General features: G+C 38.0%; 1 protein-coding gene across 1 annotated transcript; it reads left to right on the top strand.

The window, feature by feature from the left end:
• Window positions 1-3,170: 3,170 nt before the first annotated feature.
• guca1d (guanylate cyclase activator 1d) lies at window positions 3,171-17,044 on the top strand. The gene is made up of 4 exons (XM_022215005.2): window positions 3,171-3,561; window positions 6,226-6,375; window positions 11,297-11,384; window positions 11,883-17,044. The coding sequence occupies exons 1-4, from the start codon at window positions 3,367-3,369 to the stop codon at window positions 12,005-12,007; spliced, it is 558 nt and encodes a 185-aa protein (XP_022070697.1). The 5' UTR covers window positions 3,171-3,366; the 3' UTR covers window positions 12,008-17,044.
• The last annotated feature ends 1,617 nt before the right edge of the window (window positions 17,045-18,661 follow it).

The following is an 18,661-nucleotide window of genomic DNA, read 5'->3' as shown; positions in this document are numbered from 1 at the left end:
ATCAGATCAGCAGCTCCTCGTGTCAGCAGTTAGATCAGAGCTTTTATTAGATCCACAGCGGACGCACTGATTCAGAGTCATCGAGGCAAAGAGACGGAAAAAGAACACAGAGAGACAGAAAACAATGATGAGGAAACAAAAAACTGACAGAAAGAGACAAAAAAATAATGGAAAATAGACGGAAAACAAACACAAAGGGATGCAAAATGACCACAAAGAGACAGAAAATGTTCAGAGAAGGACCACAAGGACACAAAAACAAACAGATGGGGATAAAAAATAAATGAAAGCAAGAAAAACAATGATGAGGAGACAAAAAACGAACACAAACGAATGTAAAATTATGCAAAATTACCACAAACAGATGAAAAGTGTTCACAGAAAGACCACAAACATGCAAAAGATGAACAAAAGACACAACAACAAACAGAAAGGGACAAAAAAAATGAACCGAACGCGACAAAAACCGACGACAGAGCAGAAAGGAACACAAAGTGACAAAAATAATTACAAAAATACAAAACAGACAAAAACAAAAGAGAAAGAGACAAAAATGAGAAAAAGACGTAAAATTAGCACAAGGAGATTAAAAAATATTCATAAAGATACAAAAAACACAAGCATACAAAAAATACACAAATAACAATGACGGACCAAAAACAATTATAACAGAGAAAAACAAACACAGACGTCAAATGACATAAAATTATCACAGAGACACAAAATGACAACAAAGAAACACAAAATGACTACAGAGAGACATAAAATAACTACAAAGAAACACAAAATGACAACAAAGAAACACAAAATGACTACAAAGAGACACAAAATGACTACAAAGAAACACAAAATGACAACAAAGAAACACAAAATGACTACAAAGAGACACAAAATGACAACAAAGAGACATAAAATAACTACAAAGAAACACAAAATGACAACAAAGAAACACAAAATGACTACAAAGAGACACAAAATGACTACAAAGAAACACAAAATGACAACAAAGAAACACAAAATGACTACAAAGAGACACAAAATGACAACAAAGAGACACAAAATAACTACAAAGAGACACAAAATGACTACAAAGAAACACAAAATGACAACAAAGAGACACAAAATGACCACAAAGAGACACAAAATGACCACAAAGAGACACAAAATGACAACAAAGAGACACAAAATAACTACAAAGAGACACAAAATGACTACAAAGAAACACAAAATGACAACAAAGAAACACAAAATGACAACAAAGAGACACAAAATGACCACAAAGAGACACAAAATGACCACAAAGAGACACAAAATAACTACAAAGAAACACAAAATGACAACAAAGAAACACAAAATGACGACAAAGTGACACAAAATGACCACAAAGAGACACAAAATGACAAATAAATACAAAATGACCACAAAGAGACACAAAATGAGAAATAAACACAAAATGACCACAAAGAGTGCTTTTGAACGGTGGTGTACTTTTCTCTTTCAATCTGAATAATTCTGTTTCCTTTAATGACATAAAAGCACCCACATGATTTTAGGTAAAATACTATCGACAAAAACGTTGCTTTGACAAACACTTGTCAATGTGTTTTCTTGAGATTTAGGGATATTTTTTGCTTAAAAACCAGACCTTCCTTCAGACTAATGGAGAGACAACATCCAGAAATCAGTCAGAAATCTGGACTTCGGCAGCTCTAACATGAACCACACCTTTCAGTCTCATTTCTTTCCATATATGTAGAATACAGACGTTCTGTCGTACACCGTCTTTGTCTTTGCCTTTATGAGGTCGATTTCGTCCTGAAGTTCTGAAACAGAGGACAAATCAGGCTGATAGCGTGTCTGTGACCGTGGCATCATGAGTTTAAATGGTTTAACTGGATCACTACCAACAGCTCTAAGACCATTACTGACTGTGATCGACGGTGACAGCAGCTGCAGGGAACGCCTTAAGATCACAGAAACCCAGACCATCAAACGTCAGCACAGATCAAAGCAAAGGAGGAAAGACAATGTTTGAAAATGTGATGTGATCACAGGCGTTTTCTGTGGATTTTCAGTGTCATCTACAGGCTCAGTAAACTTTACCTCACTTTGATGCATCCTGATTGGTCGGTTTTAAGATAAGACAAATTTTAGACTTTTAAACATCTTTTCCATTTACTTAAAGTCCTGCTTCATGATCAAACCGTCTAAAGAGGTCAATGAAAATCAGCCGGACGTGTTTATCATGAAAATATCATCATATCTGGTGATTCCAGGTTCAAATGGGAGAAGTGGTTACTTTTTAAAGTTTTAGTGTTGACAAAACAGGATATTATCCAACACTGTATTGACCAAATCCATCTTTAATTGTGCTATAACTGTAAATTCTGATTATTTTACAGTCTTAATTCAGATTAGTCCCTCAGTCAGTGTGTTTTATGGCCGGCTGTTTTAGCTGTTCAGCTCTTTGGTTCAGTTCTGGTAGTTTTTAAAAGTGCTTTATGAATAAATTTGACTTTGGAATGACAAACTACAGCCCTACTAACAACAAATCCTAATAATATCATTAATCATGGGCCTGCTTTAACCCTTTGATGCACAACATGGGTCAAAAGTGACCCAAATCCGATGGAACATGGGTACCTCCAGACCCACACCGGGCATCAAAGGGCTCCGTGACTTTTGGAAGTCAAGATTGTGACAAGTCACATTTTTATATATATATTTTTTTGCAGCGCTGTCTGACAGTGTTGATGAGAGGAAGACAGGAAAGAGGGGAGAAGAATGGGGGAATGGAATCCAGCAGACGATCCAAGTTTAGGGGTCGTCTGCTCAACCTGTCGGTCTACAGTGCCCTAAAATCAGATTTTCTATCTTGCTGTAAAGCTTCTGCAGGTTAAAAACCACGTCTAGGACTTCTGAAGGCCAGGGCAGATCTGAAATGGGGGAACCTCCTGGTCTGAAGCAGGTTGGCCCAATCAGCCGGTTGTATAACCATCCTGCTTCCAGGGCCAGCCAGACTCCCTCACCTGAACTCGGCAGCTCCTCCTCTTGCCTCCTTGCTCCGGGCTCCCTGCAGCAGGCGGCCTGATCTCATTAGGGAGTTATTTTAGGTGCCTTCTTGATTCTTCCTCTGTGATCTAAGAGGGTTAGAATCCTGAGGGCTGCTGTGAGCTGCAGAGTCACTGCAGCCTGGATGTGGGCCGGCTCGAGCCTGCCGCTGCTCCAAGACTCTTCCATCTGATCCCACTGAGGGTCCACCAACCGGACTGGGAACAAAGTTGTGGCTCATCCACCCTCGCCTCGGTCCGGTCACCCTCCTCTCTCTCTGCTCGAGGTTTTGGCCTCCTGCTCCTCGCTGCAGCCATGGGGAACCACGGCTCCAGCCTGGACGACATCCTGTCCGAGGACATGCACCACTGGTACAACATGTTCATGAGAGAGTCTCCGTCGGGCCTCATTACGCTGTTCGAGCTCAAGGCCATCCTGAACCTGAAGGGCATGAACGAGAACGCCAACAGCTACGTGGACCAGGTGTTCTTCACCTTCGACATGGACGGGGTGAGTTCAGAGCAAACACACAGCAGGTCGGGATCGCCAGATAAGAACCGGCCCGACTCAGAAAACCATCCTGAAATATATCAATCTGCTCGTTTTCTAGTCAACAGTGTGTCCAACATTTACATCTTCATGTAGTAAAAGTACAAAAATATTTACATCTTTAGGGAGTAAAAGTATTTTCTTGATTTCTTCTTGTGGAAATCAAAAAATGTTCAAATTTCTATGCAGTAAAAGTACAAAACTATTCTCAGCTTCATGTATTAAAAATACAAACTAAGTTTTCACCTTCATGCAGTAAAATAATTTTTTGGTTTCTTCTTCTAGAAATCAAAAAATGTTCTAATTTCCATGTAGAAAAAATACAAAACATTTCTCATCTTCATGCCACAAAAGTAAACAAATATTTTCACTTCCTTGTGGTAGAAATACAAAAATATTTTCATCTTCATGTAGGAAAAGTTTCAGGAAAACAACAAATATATTTTCAGCTTAATACAGCAAAAATTCAAAAATATTCTCATCTTTGTGTTAAAAAAAAGCACAAAATTATTCTCATTTTCATGCAATTAAAGTTGCAGTAAAAGTACTAAAATATATGTTTCTGCAGTACAAACCACAGTTAAAGTATAAAATTCCTGTCATTAGGTAAAAGTACAATTTTTTTCTCAACTCCATGCAGTAAAAGTACAAAAACGTTCTCATCGTCATGACGTAAAAGTCCCATCTTTATAAAGTAGAAGCACAAAGAATTTGCAGTTTTTTGTAGTAGAAATACATAAATATCGTCAGCATCATGCAGTTAAAGCACAAAAATAATTTAAGCTGCACCCAGTAAAAGTATGAAAATATTCTCATATTTACGTAGTGAAAGCATCAAAATATTCTCATCCTCATGCAGAAAAAGTACAAAAAAAATCTCAGACTTGTGAAGTAAAAGTTGTAGTAATGGTATGAAATGATTCTTATTTTCATGCATATAAAGTACAAAAAAATATTCTCATATTCATGCAGTAAAAGCACAAAAATATTTTCAGACCCGTGTAGTAAAAGCTGCAGCAGTGGTACAAAATTAATCTCATTTTCATGCAGTAAAAGTTGGAAAATAATCTCATCTTAAAAGGGAACAATTAAGTGTTAGTTTCTACTAATTGAGTCATTTTAACACAAATCTTTCCACGTATTACTGCATATTTTTCTACTTTAAACGTTATAAAAACCCATAAGTGTGCACTCTGACTTTATCTGATCTCCATGATTAAATATTATTGAACATTCTGGCAACACTGAATGCAGGATGTCCTTTTTTTTTTTTTTTAATCAGTGAAACTAAAAGTGAATGATTTCGTGCTGTGTCAGGCTGCGTGGGTTTGTCTGTGGAAGGAACTGAGCTTTATTTATTTATAAGGCTCTCAGTTGATTGGATTAAGCTGCAGGTGGCGGCTGCTTTTACTCACCGTGGGAAATCCAGTTTTACTTACTGCAATCCGGAATAACTTTCTCCTGGAGGACAATTCTTGTTTTTATTTCCATCTGATCTCACCTCCAGGTGCTCAGTTTTAGCTGATTGGCTCAAATCTTATCGGGTTTATCTTTTCCTCGTGGTTTTATTTCTTTACTAATTTACATTTTATGAGATTTTTATCACCAGTGTTTCTTATTTGTGTCTTATTTGTGAAATTAGTTCAAAATGACTCAAAATATGTGTAACTGGAAAACTGTCCAAAATTACTTAAAAATATTGCAAAATGACTCCAAATGTGTTCAAATTGATCATTTTTAAGTTATTAAGGAGAATTTGGATTTTTTTAACCTTTTTTTTAACTTATTTTAATATATATTTTAATGTATTTTTTTCCATTTCATATGGTCTCTTTCATTTTATATTTCTCTTTTTTCAAAAGTCACATTTTATTTTTATTTTATATTTATTTTAAGCCTTTTTTAAAGAATTATTTCACTTGCATTTTTTTTAATTTTACATTTCCAAGTCATTTTCTTATTTTTTCTTAAATGTCATTTCATATTTTTTTTTACATTTTACAATATAACTTATTTTTTTATTCCATGTCATTTTTAAATTGTACATTTCATAACTTGCTTTAAAAAAAAAAGCAAGTTGATTTATTTCATGAAATTAAAAAAAATCTAAAAATCACTTTTAAACAGTTATTAAATTTCTTTTTCTTAACGTCATTTTTTAGTTTATTATTGAATGTCTTGATTTTATTTTAGAAAATCACTTTTTAAAAATTTCAAACTGGACCTTTTAAGATGTGACTTTAAATATTTTCATAATTTTTATTTAAATCCTTTCATTTCTAGAATTTTGTTTTATTTTTTATATCAGAATGACATTTATTTCTTAATTTATTTAATTACTTCAAAGTCACATCAACAGCTAGTTCATAAATATTAACACAATTTATTCAAGTATTTTTTTCCATTAAATTCCATAACGTCTTTTTAAATGCATTTATTTTTGAACAAAAGCAGAAAACTAGAACTCTGACTGAATAAATCCAAATACTGACTTTCTCTGTTTCATGTTTGCTGCTTTGAGTTTTGATGCTGAGCTTTACTTTCAGGAAACAAGAAGGTGTGACTTTCATAAGACCTCCAGAAATCGTAGATTGTGACGTTCTGCCTCCTGGTTTGTGTCTGCAGGACGGTTACATCGACTTCGTGGAGTACATCGCAGCCATCAGCCTGATGCTGAAGGGAGAAATCAACCAGAAACTAAAATGGTATTTCAAACTGTTCGACCAGGACGGCAACGGAAAGATCGACAAGGAGGAGCTGGAGACCATCTTCTCGGTAAACAACGCACGACATCGTCACACATGCAGACAAAACGCCATCCAACAAATTTAGGATTTCAATCTACAATTCTGAATTATGAAAGAAACAGCTGATGATTAAAACAACAAAATGTCTAAAAATTATGATTAACAAATAAAAATAAAACAACAACACGAAAAACAGAGAAATATAAAAAGGTAATTAGTGTTTTTGAACTGAATATCTTTGAGCTGTTGACAAATCTAGACATTTGTCATCTTTCTGGTTTCACAAAACAACGAAAATAACTGTGATAATTGCAGCCGGAGTTTTAATGCAAAGAGCTTCAGAATCAAACACTAAACCCTCTGAACCTCCAAACCCGCTGGAGAGTCAGAAAGTTTCCCAAAATGACACCATTTACCAGCAAGAAACCGTGAAAATGGAAGGTATCGTTGGATTTTTCAACTTTTCCCTGAACTACTCACCAGCGACATGCCGTTCTGTCAAGCTTTAAACTGAGGCATTCAATCAAAATCCCTTTATTCTATATGTTTAATGTAAAAATTCACCAAAAATGAACCGTTCACACCAAACACTTCCTGCAAAATGCAAAAAAATCTGAGATCTTTGACACAACTGAGCAGCCATGATTGACTCAGTTTTGACTAACGGTCATGTGACAATAATAAAAATTTAAAAAAAAACAACTATAAAGTTCATAAAAATAAATGTACCGGGACTCCAAAACAGTGAACAGAGGAGCAGGTTGCTGGAGGGGGGAAACGTCTTTCTATAGCTGGAAAAACTGAATTTACAGAAGACATAAAGAATGTAAATAGTAAAATATCTGAAGCATGTGGAGCCTTCATGTCTTTTCCAGTGTCGGTAACGCCCGTGGACACTCAGAAAACTAATTTAAAATGTCAGATTTGATTTTGTTTTTTATGATTTATGGCATTAAAACGGCACTGAATATATTTCTGAGTTGCCATGTTTCCATAAAGGTGCAGGATTTTAAACTGCAGTGAAAAAAGATTAAAAATGCTGCAGGAACATCCACAGATTGCTTCGAGTTTTAAGCACGTCTGAAGTCTTGCAGCTGAGCTCAAGGTTAAACTTCTCAGATTATTGTGATCTTTTGAATGTCTTCTGTTCGGATCCAGCGACCGTCCGATTTTATTTCTGAAGTCCTCAGACTGAGCTGGTTCTGCTGATTGTTTCTCCTGTGAGCTCAGAAAAAGACCCCGGAAATCTGTCAGACCTCATCAGGTTTGGAGAACTTAAACCAACCCCAAAGGCCAAGGAGAGGCAGAAAGTGGGACGCTTTTCTATTTCTATTCCCCGTTTTAAATGTTATCTGAATCTGTGCAAACCTGATGGTAGAATCAATGAATGAACGCTGCAGAGGAGGGTTCAATTTTAACACTTTCATTCATTCTCAGATTTTCTATTCAGAGGAAAAGTATAAAAACTTTGGCATAACATGGGTAGAATATTTCCTCTTGAAGGTATTTTACAGCTCTAAAGGTTGAAAATCGACTTGGCAGACTTGATTTTCGTCACTTCGCACCGTACAGACACTGAACTGACCCTCAGTCTGCAGCCCCGACTGAAAACTGGGCTGGATTAGCTCTGAAATTAGACGAGTGTTAATCTGCTGAATAAGCTCAATCTATCAGACAACAGGAAGCCGCTGGAACTGGGACAGGCGACTCCAACCCAGTTAGCCGAGACATTAAAGCATCCTGAGGGACATCAGACAGAAACCAGGCAGCCAGAAGAAAAGTCAACCGTCTGAGCTCATGATTAAACATTGAAAAGACTCCTACACTGTCTTTAACCTGCAAAAACTACAATCATTTCACATGTTTCAGTGTTGAATTTTCAACTACAAAAAGGATTTTCCTCATTCAACCTGAAAGTCCAGCAGAGAAAACATCCCAAATAAAAGTATTTCTACGAGCCAGACTCCTCTTCTACACATAAAATCGATATGGACAGCTGGTCAAGACATTAGAAAAAAGCAAAACAGTCAATCGGATACCTAAATGAGCAGTTGATTTTGTTAAAAAGAGTTGTAAAATGTGAATATATGGATTGATAAAACCTTAGCGGAAAAGAAAAAACCCCTAAAATTTGCAGGTGATGCAGAAACGGATGAAGATTTTCGTCCCACTGAAATAAAAAAATCTAACTCTTGATGCTTAAATGCTGCACAGACGACATTTCCACTTTGCATGTGGTACGTTTAGGCTGCTATTCTGCAAAATGCATCAGAAATGAAAAAGAAAATCAACGCCTCGTTTATTGGTGTAGTTTGTTTGCGGAACTTTAAGGGGTTGAATCTTGAAATTGGAGCGCGGTATGTCATAGTAAGGAAAAATTAAACCGTTTAATTTTCTTATTTAACCTCAAACGTCGAGCATGAAAGGCTGGTTATTTTTCAAAAATAAAACAAAATCAGCAAAATAACATTATTTATCAGAATGAAGCTGTAAAAACAGAAATAAATTGTTGGATTTTCGATCCTGCGACAGTTCTAATCATCTACAGTGGTGGAAGAAAGTTGTTAGACACCCTTAAAATTTTACAGAATGTCAAATATTATGATGAAATATTTCTGGAAAATATTTCTTTGTTTCAAAAGATGCAGCTGCATTAGACAGACACAAACAAAATGTTTTTGTTTATTGTTTAGAAGAAAAACGAACAAAACTAAATTATTGACAGTTTCAATCTGTCCGTTGTCAACAGCATCAAAGCGAACAAACAACAGAGAATGTGTTCAAAACTGAATAATAAATCAATAAACCATCACATCATTAAATTAATATTTAGTAGTCCTGTCATTAAAGTAGCGCTCTAATCCCGGCTGGATGTTCCCCACCTGCCTTTCACACCGTGTAGGGCTAATCTGGTCCCATCCTTCTTGATTTAAAAAAAAAAAAACAGCCAAAAATGAATCGTTTGCACCAGATTAAGGGGAAGAAAGGTTTGTCCTCCTCGACAAAACTGTGAAGCCATGACTGAGGAAAATAAAACAATCCAGATCAATAACATAAATGCAGCATGGCTAACAAACAGTGAACAGAGGAGGGAAATACATTCAGCACAGTGAAACACTTTCTAGCCTAGCCGTGCTAGACCCAAGTTCTGAAGACACAAGGGTCTAGGAACGCTCGACAGGGAGGGAGGCGGGCTAAAAGGTTGTCTATCAAATCACTCTGCAGCAATTGGGTAGGTATACAACCAATCAGTGCAACGAATAGGCTGACGTAGTTCCTAGAGCGCTGGCGGATTGTGGCTAAGTCCCATTAGCTTCCCAACCAGCGGAGCCAACTGGTATATTAAGGATTTGCCATATCCCGTCGGCATAAGTCCCAATACGTCTTTCTTCTCAATGAAACACTTCAGTGCCGTCCTTTGTTTATCTTTCAAGTTGAATTTTAGCTTCAAATCTTTAAGGGCTGTGGCCAAAGCCGAGTCGAAAGATAACTGTTTATTGTGCGCCGGTTGTTTCTGTCAGAATCGTCACACCTCTGTCGTCACTTCGTTACGCCCGCCTTCTGACTCTACACTTCATGGTGATTGGTCCGGCCAGTTTTAGGAGAATCCAGCCTCGAGCCTTATGGAGGGTAACTGGACCCACCCTGGCAGAGAATTAAATTCGTTGCCGTGGGTTGTCTAGCGCGGCTAGGCTAACATCTTTCTACAGCCGATGTTAAAGTCTAGTTAAAGTAAATTATCCATAACATGCAGAGCCACCACAGTTAGGAACACGTGTGGAAAGATGTTGTACCTGCTGACTCCACTTTTTATCAAATATTACAAAGCAAATATTTACAAAATGTAACTTCAATTGTCTTTTTTAAAATGATTTATGGCATTAAAAGTGCATCATTCTGCACAGAGTTACTGGTACTCTTAGCCATAGTTATGCCGTTTCTATAGAGGTTCAGGACTTTATATTGCAGTGAAAAATGAGCCTGTAGTGAGTAAAAATGTGACAGAAATAAAAAGTAATAAATGCTTAGATGGTTAGTTTCAGCTGATTATGGGATCATGCCACATTTAGCTTATTTTTTTTATCGCAATTCTGAAAAAAAACAGATTCTGGGTAACATAAATTAATTCATAACGCGGCTCTTTTAAACTGTAGTCGTTCTGTGGTCTTGAGCGATTTCCTGTCCACAATCTTCTAAATACAGAGGGAGACGTTTCCCCTACATGCCTCCTAAAGTTCTAGTTTAACCCTTTGATGTACAACATGAGTCAAAAGTGACCCAAATTCAATGGAAAATGGGTATGTCCTGACCCATGTTGTGCATCAAATATTAAATGATGGTTAAATGAATTTCTAAATAAACATGTACATTACTACACATCCTTATTTTTGAAAGAAAATCCTTTTTTTTCAATGACGAGAACATTAAATGAGTGATAAATCCAGTGCAGACATAGTTAATGTGGTAAATGACTATTGTAGCTGGAAACGGCTGATTTTTAATGGAATATCTCCATAGGGGTACAGAGGAACATTTCCAGCAACCATCACTCCTGTGTTCTAATGCTACATTGTGTTAGCTAATGGTGTTGAAAGGCTCTTTGATGATTAGAAAACCCTTGTGCAGTTATGTTAGCACATGGATAAAAGTGGGAGTTTTCATGGAAAACATGGAATTGATGGGTGACCCCAAACTTTAGAACAGTAGAGTAGATAACAAATATTACAGCAAAGTCTTGCATTGGAGTTTGTGTTTTTGGTTGCCAACATCAACAGTTTCATCTTTACTGCTCCAAGTATCGGTTATCGCTTGACTTAATTAAAAATAATCATCTTTGAGCCTGAAAACCCCCCATTGGTCAAATCTGAGCTCACATATTTGTGGTTTGAGCTTGCTTTGTTGGTTTCGTGACATGTTCCTGAGTCAGACGCTGTTTATCTCCCCTGCAGGCCATCCAGGACATCACACGAAACCGAGACATCGACCCCGAGGAGATTGTCTCGCTCATATTTGAGAGGATAGACGTGAACGGCGAAGGTAAAGAAGACGCAGCAGAAATAGAGTTGTAGAAAATCTACAATGTAAATAGTCATGAAAATAATGAAAGACCATTACATGAGAAGGTGTGCCCAAACTTTTGACCAAAAAGAGACAAAACTGATACAAAGAGATACTAAATGACCACAGACACACAAAATTACCATAAATGAACAAAAAATGTCCACAGAGAGACACAAACTTGGTACAAAGAGACAAAAAATTACTGCAAAGGAACACAAAATTACCACAAAAAGATTCAGAATGAACACAAAGACACACAAAATGACAACAAAGAGACTATCATAACTATCCCAAAAAATACAAGCAAAATCTTAAATTTCTTGGAGGCAGGCGTTCGGGACCATGTTTTCAGTAAGTGCAGCTCTTAGATTGATCAAATCTCAGGGGTTTTAAACCAGTTGGACACTTGTTTTTTTAATTGTTTGTGTGCTTGAAGCCGGTTCATCCATAAAACTACGACCTCTGACCCCTCAGGTGAGCTGACCCTGGAGGAGTTCATCGAGGGCGCCAAGGACCATGAAGACATCATGGACACACTGAGGAACCTGATGGACCTGACGCCTGTCTTAGTGATCATCATTGAAGGCCGGGCGGGATGAAAAGTCACCATTTCAACCTCAAAGACTGACTGAATTCTCCCCTTCACCATCCTAAAACCAACAATCAAATCATGTCCACGGTGGACTGTGATTGGTTGTCCGCCCCTCCTCGTCTCCAGGTATCAAGTTGAAAAAGGAACTCATTTTCGACGCATACCTGAAGACTCCACAGACCTGTTGTTTATCTTACAAATCACAGAAACCCATAAAACTTGACTCTGACAGCAGCGATTTATAAAGACACCAAACACACGATTACATTTCCACAATCAGACAAACTTAACAGGTTTAGACTACCGAGACAGATCTTTAACTTGGAGGCTGATGTTTGGACACTTTCATGACACAAAACCAACGTTTTGGGGTTTGAACCAGATACGATTTCGTCCAAATATGCTCAACCAAAGACAAAGTTTTCATTACATTTCTAGTGATGGTTCCAGTTTCCTTAAAATCTATTTACTGCGTCCAAAGCACCAAATATCGTCGCAGATTAACAGTAATTTTTTCACTTTCTCTTTGACCAGGTAGGATCTGAAACCAATCAAAAATTTGCCACTTTTTTCGAAAATATGTCTGTGCTACTGTTCGCTTTGCAAATTTTTGCATAAAATTGTGTTGATATCTCTAAATTCCAGCATCCTAAATCACTGTATTTAAACTTTGTAGCACCAGAAATAAGAAAAAAATGTAGAATGTTTAGCATCTGCCTCTGCAAAAATCCAACTGACTGAACCAAATTAATTTAAATTCAACGTACTTATTCTCTGATAATATGGTGCCACATTCCATTCAAAATTTCATCAATTCCATGGTCTATTTTATTCAGATAAAGTTTCTGTACTGCTTGTGAAGTTTAACAGACAAATCCAACATTTTGCTTTGTTTATATCTGGTATCAAATAGTTAGAATTCTCCGAAGATCTCTCATAAATATGTGCACAATGGTGTAGAAATGCAGAAAATTCATGTTGCCGTTGAAATACACAAAACATATCAATTCAAAGTTGTAAACTAGGTTTTAGAAGGTACCAGATATGTCTTCTTATTCTGTGACTTTGAAAGAACCTAAGTTCATCCAACATTTTGCCATTTTTGGTCTATTTATTCAGATTTCAGCTGCTTGAGTTTAGATGAAACAAAGCAAACTCATTTATTCTCCCCAAACTAGTACATTGTTATCGCTTCACCATTTAAAGATTATAAACTGACACCCAGCTCTGAATGTTCAGCCTGAATTTCAGAGGAAATGTGTCCAAAGCAAAGCACATGAAAAGTTGAAAATTTTGTTGCATAATGGAATAATACAGCCATAAAAATACAAGAAATACATGAAGAAATTTAAGGCTACTATTTCAACAGATTTCTAGAATGCAAGACGAGGGGAAGGTTGACAAAACAGACTAGAGCTGTCCTCTCAATACTATGCACATTTTATTTATAAATGGTACTTTCTGCTTTTGAAATGACACCAAAAATTAGCTCTTGAACTATTTTCATCATCAATTAACCAGCTGATTTATTTAACGACTAGTCTTTTAATCTATGTCTGTCACGCCTTCTCAGAGTCCAAGATGTGTCCTGAAAATGGTTCATTTTGGAGAATTTTCTTCAATAATTACTATTTTCTGGCTACATTAGTCCACTGGTTGGGATATATTTCAATATATGAAGAGCTGATAAGAAGCACAGCAGCTGAGCATCACTAAAACACTTTGAACATCAGTTTCTTGCAGACGTTAGACACACTGGAAAGGATTTCTCAGGAGGAGGACTGCTGGGATTGTCATGCCGCGATCTGCTGATCCTCTTAACACTGTAAAAGGTTCTTCAGCCTGAGCTGTAAAAGAGCAGATTTACAGGTAGCTTCTCTGCCTCTGGGTTGGTTCATATTTAAAGGACGGACTCAGCACGTCGGAGGAACGAGACGCTGACAGAACGCTGCGAACATTTTAATATCAAACAGCAGCTCGAAAACATGCTGGGCAGCTCAATGAAAACACTTTCCATTACTGTCCTCCAGAACAGAGCAGAGAGATCATCCTCAACTCTACTACATCAGCACGTCTGGAATCAGGCCAAACCAGGCCGATTCAGGCCGACCCAGGCCAAACCAGGAAGATTCAGACCAAACCAGGCCGATTTAGACCAAACCAGGGCACCAGGTCAGGGCAAAGTGTTATCTAATTGAAGACTAGTTTCAAAAATAAAAGCCTTCAAATCGTATTAACTGAGACATAACGTCCAAACAGACGATCATTTACATTTTTTTTACTGATTTCTAGAGCGATTCTTTTCGAATGGGAGTCAATAAGAGGCAGAACAGAGTAGTCACTGGTGGAACGGCACTTCAACAGACAAGACATTAAAACTATAGAAACAGAAAGAAATCCAATAGATCAATCTGTCTAGTGGCCATTGATGGAACTGCACTTTAAACTACTTCTTAACAACATCTCATGATTCAACATCAGTTTGACTTTGACTTTTATCAACTCAACAATCGTTTAAACTACTATTTAAAGGTACAGTTTAATTTCTCTCAAAGTTAATGTTCAGGAGTTTACCTTAGCTTAGCATAAAGACGAGAAACAAACTGTTAGCCTCGCTCAAACAAACCAAAGTCCTCTTCTATCTTCATAAAACCTAAGTTTCTTTCAGGAAACAGTCTGGAACATATAACATCAGAACATATTCTCACATATGTCTGTCCGAATGTTCAGTTTTAACGAGGAAGACAAATACAGCAATATTTTTTACACAACGGGAAAGCATAAATAGTTCAAATACATCGCTTTATTTTTCTTCTGCTGTTAGTTTTGTGCGTCTCGATCTACTGAGTTAGAAAACGTTTTTGTCATTCAGCTGCAACACCAGGACCAAATCCCATAATCCTAGCTACCAAAGTGCAATGTGCATAGATGCTACCAGGAACTTTATTAAGTACAGTAATCCTACAATAGCAATGCTTTTCAAATAAGATAATAACTGAGTCTTTAGCAGCAGTTGTTTGTTTAAGAGACTATTCTGTCCTTAGTGTACGCTTGTATGTAAAGGAGTTCAGAGGTCTTACAGTCTGGAAGAAGATGAAGTCGTTTTCCATTGCAGGAACTTATGGGCCATGTTAAGACAACCTGAACATGTTCCCACCATGATTATCATCCCGGCAGAACCTCTTTTAGGGCTGTTGTCAAGACAGTAGGTACTCATGACCAGCTCTGAAAAACTCCTTGGCAGGCGACAACTTTCCCGCCCTTGTAGAATAGAAATCTTTTCATTGCCATCCACAATTAAGCAAACAGGTTAACATAACAAACCTTAATTTTTCTACTACCGATATGCCCCTAGAACTGGAAGTAGCTCCAGTAACTACTGTATGTTGTTGTTTTGGCATATTTGGAGTTAACGCTGTAGGTGAAGTTTTTCCGTCTTACAACACAGAGGAACCAGAAAGGTTGAAAGGGCAGATTAGGTAGCAACTCCTGTAAACACTACTTGACATCTTCCACAAATTCCTGCAGTGGAAAGCTACCGATCCAGAGTTCAGAACAGAAGTCTTGCATCCCAAAAAAGGAAACTCTTACATAAGGTGAAGTTCCACTGAAAGAATGTGCATGAACTGTGAATCAATAGATTTTTGCTGATATGTTTAATCTACTAAAAACATATTAACCAATAAGCCAGAAGAAGAAAGATATTGAGAAGTTGTAGTACCTGGTTGCAGCACCAGTTGAAGCCTTGCACTGTGTAATGCTGCAATGACCCAAGAAGGTGGTCACTAGAACTACCAGCCGCTCCATGTTGGTACCACTGAGCATTGGGGGAGTCTAGCTATCATGAGAAAGCGTCTGGTGCTGGCTAATGCCAACCAGTCAACGCTCACATGTTGTTGGAAGGCTTCATCGTGGGATAGTGGCAGATCTATGCCAGTAGAGCAGTTAATGTCACAGACATAACTGTGTTCAAAGCAGTTTCAACAGAACAAGGAGTGATGTCAATGGAGTCCCTAGCATGAATCTTTGCCCTGACCCCTTGTAGGGGGATGTTTAGATGAGAAATACTTCGATCCATTGTTTTGGCACATTCGAAGTTAAAGTCTCAGTCAAAGCATCGTATCCTACACCACAGTGGAAACAGAGAGGTTGATGCCAATTACAGTTTCTGTCCTGTAAACATTGACGTCTGCCCCGAGTTCCTGCAGTAGAAAGCTTCATAGTCTGGCTCTAATCAGGGTTTTTCATGGCATCCCCAAAAAGTCCACTCTGAGCCAGGAAAAACCCTGGTTCCAGTACCTTTTTCCAGAGGGAAGCAGGTTAAACTGTTCGTGATGGTGATGAGAGAACTCTGTGATAATCCCTGAGGCTTTCCTTAAGCAGCGTTGGTACAGGTCATTGTAAAGTGGAGGCAAGGTTCCCATGGTTCTCTGCATTGTTTTGAATGAGACGCTGCAGCTTTCATATAATACTCTCCATGGCACCTCTATAGAGACAGGAAGGGAGAGGAAGGAATACAAGCACTACTGTACTTTCTTCACTAGCAAACAGTAAATCTCTTTTATTTGATTGGCATTTGATTGCCCCAGGCCAGAAGTTGGCTCACTTATTTTTCATTGCTGATCAGAACCACCACTGTTGTGTTGTTCACATGTGATACACAACATTTGTGTTTCATTGTGGTTAACGGCGATGGACTGAGGACACAGTCTGGGCACGGAGTCCCAGTGAGCCTAGTTTAGATGTCCATGTTTGATCATGAAGTTTGAGTGTTTCAATCCTTTGTATTTTTATCCGACAATGAGTGAGACCAGACCGAGATACCGGAGGGTGAATGTCTGAAGAGTAGCGACTATTGATTACAAATTTGATGCTTAGAGTTGAAAAATGGAGGTCCGATCTGCGGGTTAGCAATCATGCTAACAGTTCTAATTGTGCAATAGAAATTCTTGCAGTGAAAATGTATCCTGTAAAGCACTCTATGTTCATGTTAACCAATCATGTTTTGTGTTGCCTTATCAATAAAGTTTTTGAACAAAAGACACCCTTTAATCCATCCATCCAATTTCTTCCATTTATTCAGAGTTGGCTGCAGGCTAAGCAGGGAATCTAAGACAGCCATCTTCCGCCTCCTGAAAGATGCTGAAGTGTTCCTGCATCAGATGGAATATATAATCCTTTCTTAAAGTTCTGTGTTTTTCTCAGTTGCAGAAAACCTCCAAAACAAGGTGTCCAAGAGGCATCTTAATTCAATAACAAACCACCTTAACTGGATCCTTGTCATGCTAAGGATCAGTGATTCGCTGGAGCGCCTTAACCTATCTCTAAGGTCAAACCCAGCCACCCTATATGGTTAAATTTCTGGGTCAGTATCCAGAGCTGATAAGTCAAAGATGCCACGTAGCTCAACCAGTAAAATCAAGGGCTTGGTACTACCTCAAACGATGGGGATACACCTTTTAAATGGCTTATCAGTTAATCACAGAAAGCTTCCTGCTCTTTTTCAAAGTAAACAATGTTCTGGGATGACTAGAAGATTAAAGGAACCTTAAGCAAATTAAGTTTCCAGAAACTGCTGCTAAAGCAACGTGGTGCTGACCTTGGAGGCTTTTCTTAGGATTCTGTGTTCCCTGGCAGAAGAAGCAGGAACGACGGCACAAGAAGGTCAAGACTAAAAAATGCCGATGCAACGCGTGGCAAGCAAGGTGCAAAGTGAAAGCATGTCAGTCTACAGTCACACATGTATCGTGCTTTAATATCCAGAGTTTATGATCATAAAGTTTCAAGCAAATCAGAGATGTTCAAGCAAAACAAACAGTAACCTGATGCTGCACCACCTGGGCATCAGGTTTAATGCAGGAACAGCATTTTTCTTAATAACGGAGGGCAAAAGTGAAAGGGCGTAAAAATGGCAAATGGTCAAAATTTGTCCAGTTAGTGTCCCAAAAGAACCTAACAAAAAATCTTCCATTGTTCCCTCATGCGCGTTGACCCTGCCGCTACAAACACACAACAAAAGTAGTTTTCGAGGACAAATTTACAGTTATAGCCTTCTTCGCATGGGATTGCCATTACCTCGAGACCAGTGGTGATTTGTAATAATTGTGGAGGATGTCTGTAATTTGTAATGCAAAATTACCGACCATATTTCACCAAACACAGGCATCCTGGGATAATACTCGTCCGGTGCGAATCTGCATCTCAGTGATTGGGGGGTATTTTTGTTGTTTTATTTTCTTTTATTGCGCGCCTTTACCTACCTCTTTCCTGGTTGAATTATGGAGGCTGTGGTGGAAATTACTGACAACATTTCTGGTGCAAATGCAGGAGTAGGCCTATACACAACATGCCTATGGACCATTCACAGAAAAATCAGATCAACAAAAAGAGGGACATCTAAGAGGATATAGAGATGGATGACATGCACACCAGCATGTGGTAAGAAACGTTTTTCTAGGCCTATCTTTCTACAGGTTTAATACAAACGCCCTGACGGCCCGTTATCCCGACAACGCTGCCCGCTGTTCTCAAGTCACGTTGCTGCTTTGACATATTCACTGTTGCCATGACGACTACATACTACGTTAAAAGTGGTCATTTTAACCTGAATCACAAGCTTTCCATGTACCTAACAAGACACTAACAATAGTGTTGTTACAAC

The sequence above is a fragment of the Acanthochromis polyacanthus genome, chromosome 17 (assembly GCF_021347895.1).
Source record: "Acanthochromis polyacanthus isolate Apoly-LR-REF ecotype Palm Island chromosome 17, KAUST_Apoly_ChrSc, whole genome shotgun sequence".
NCBI classification, from domain to species: domain Eukaryota; kingdom Metazoa; phylum Chordata; class Actinopteri; family Pomacentridae; genus Acanthochromis; species Acanthochromis polyacanthus.
Note: the sequence above shows the minus strand (reverse complement) of the source record. Positions and strands in the feature narration are given on the sequence as shown.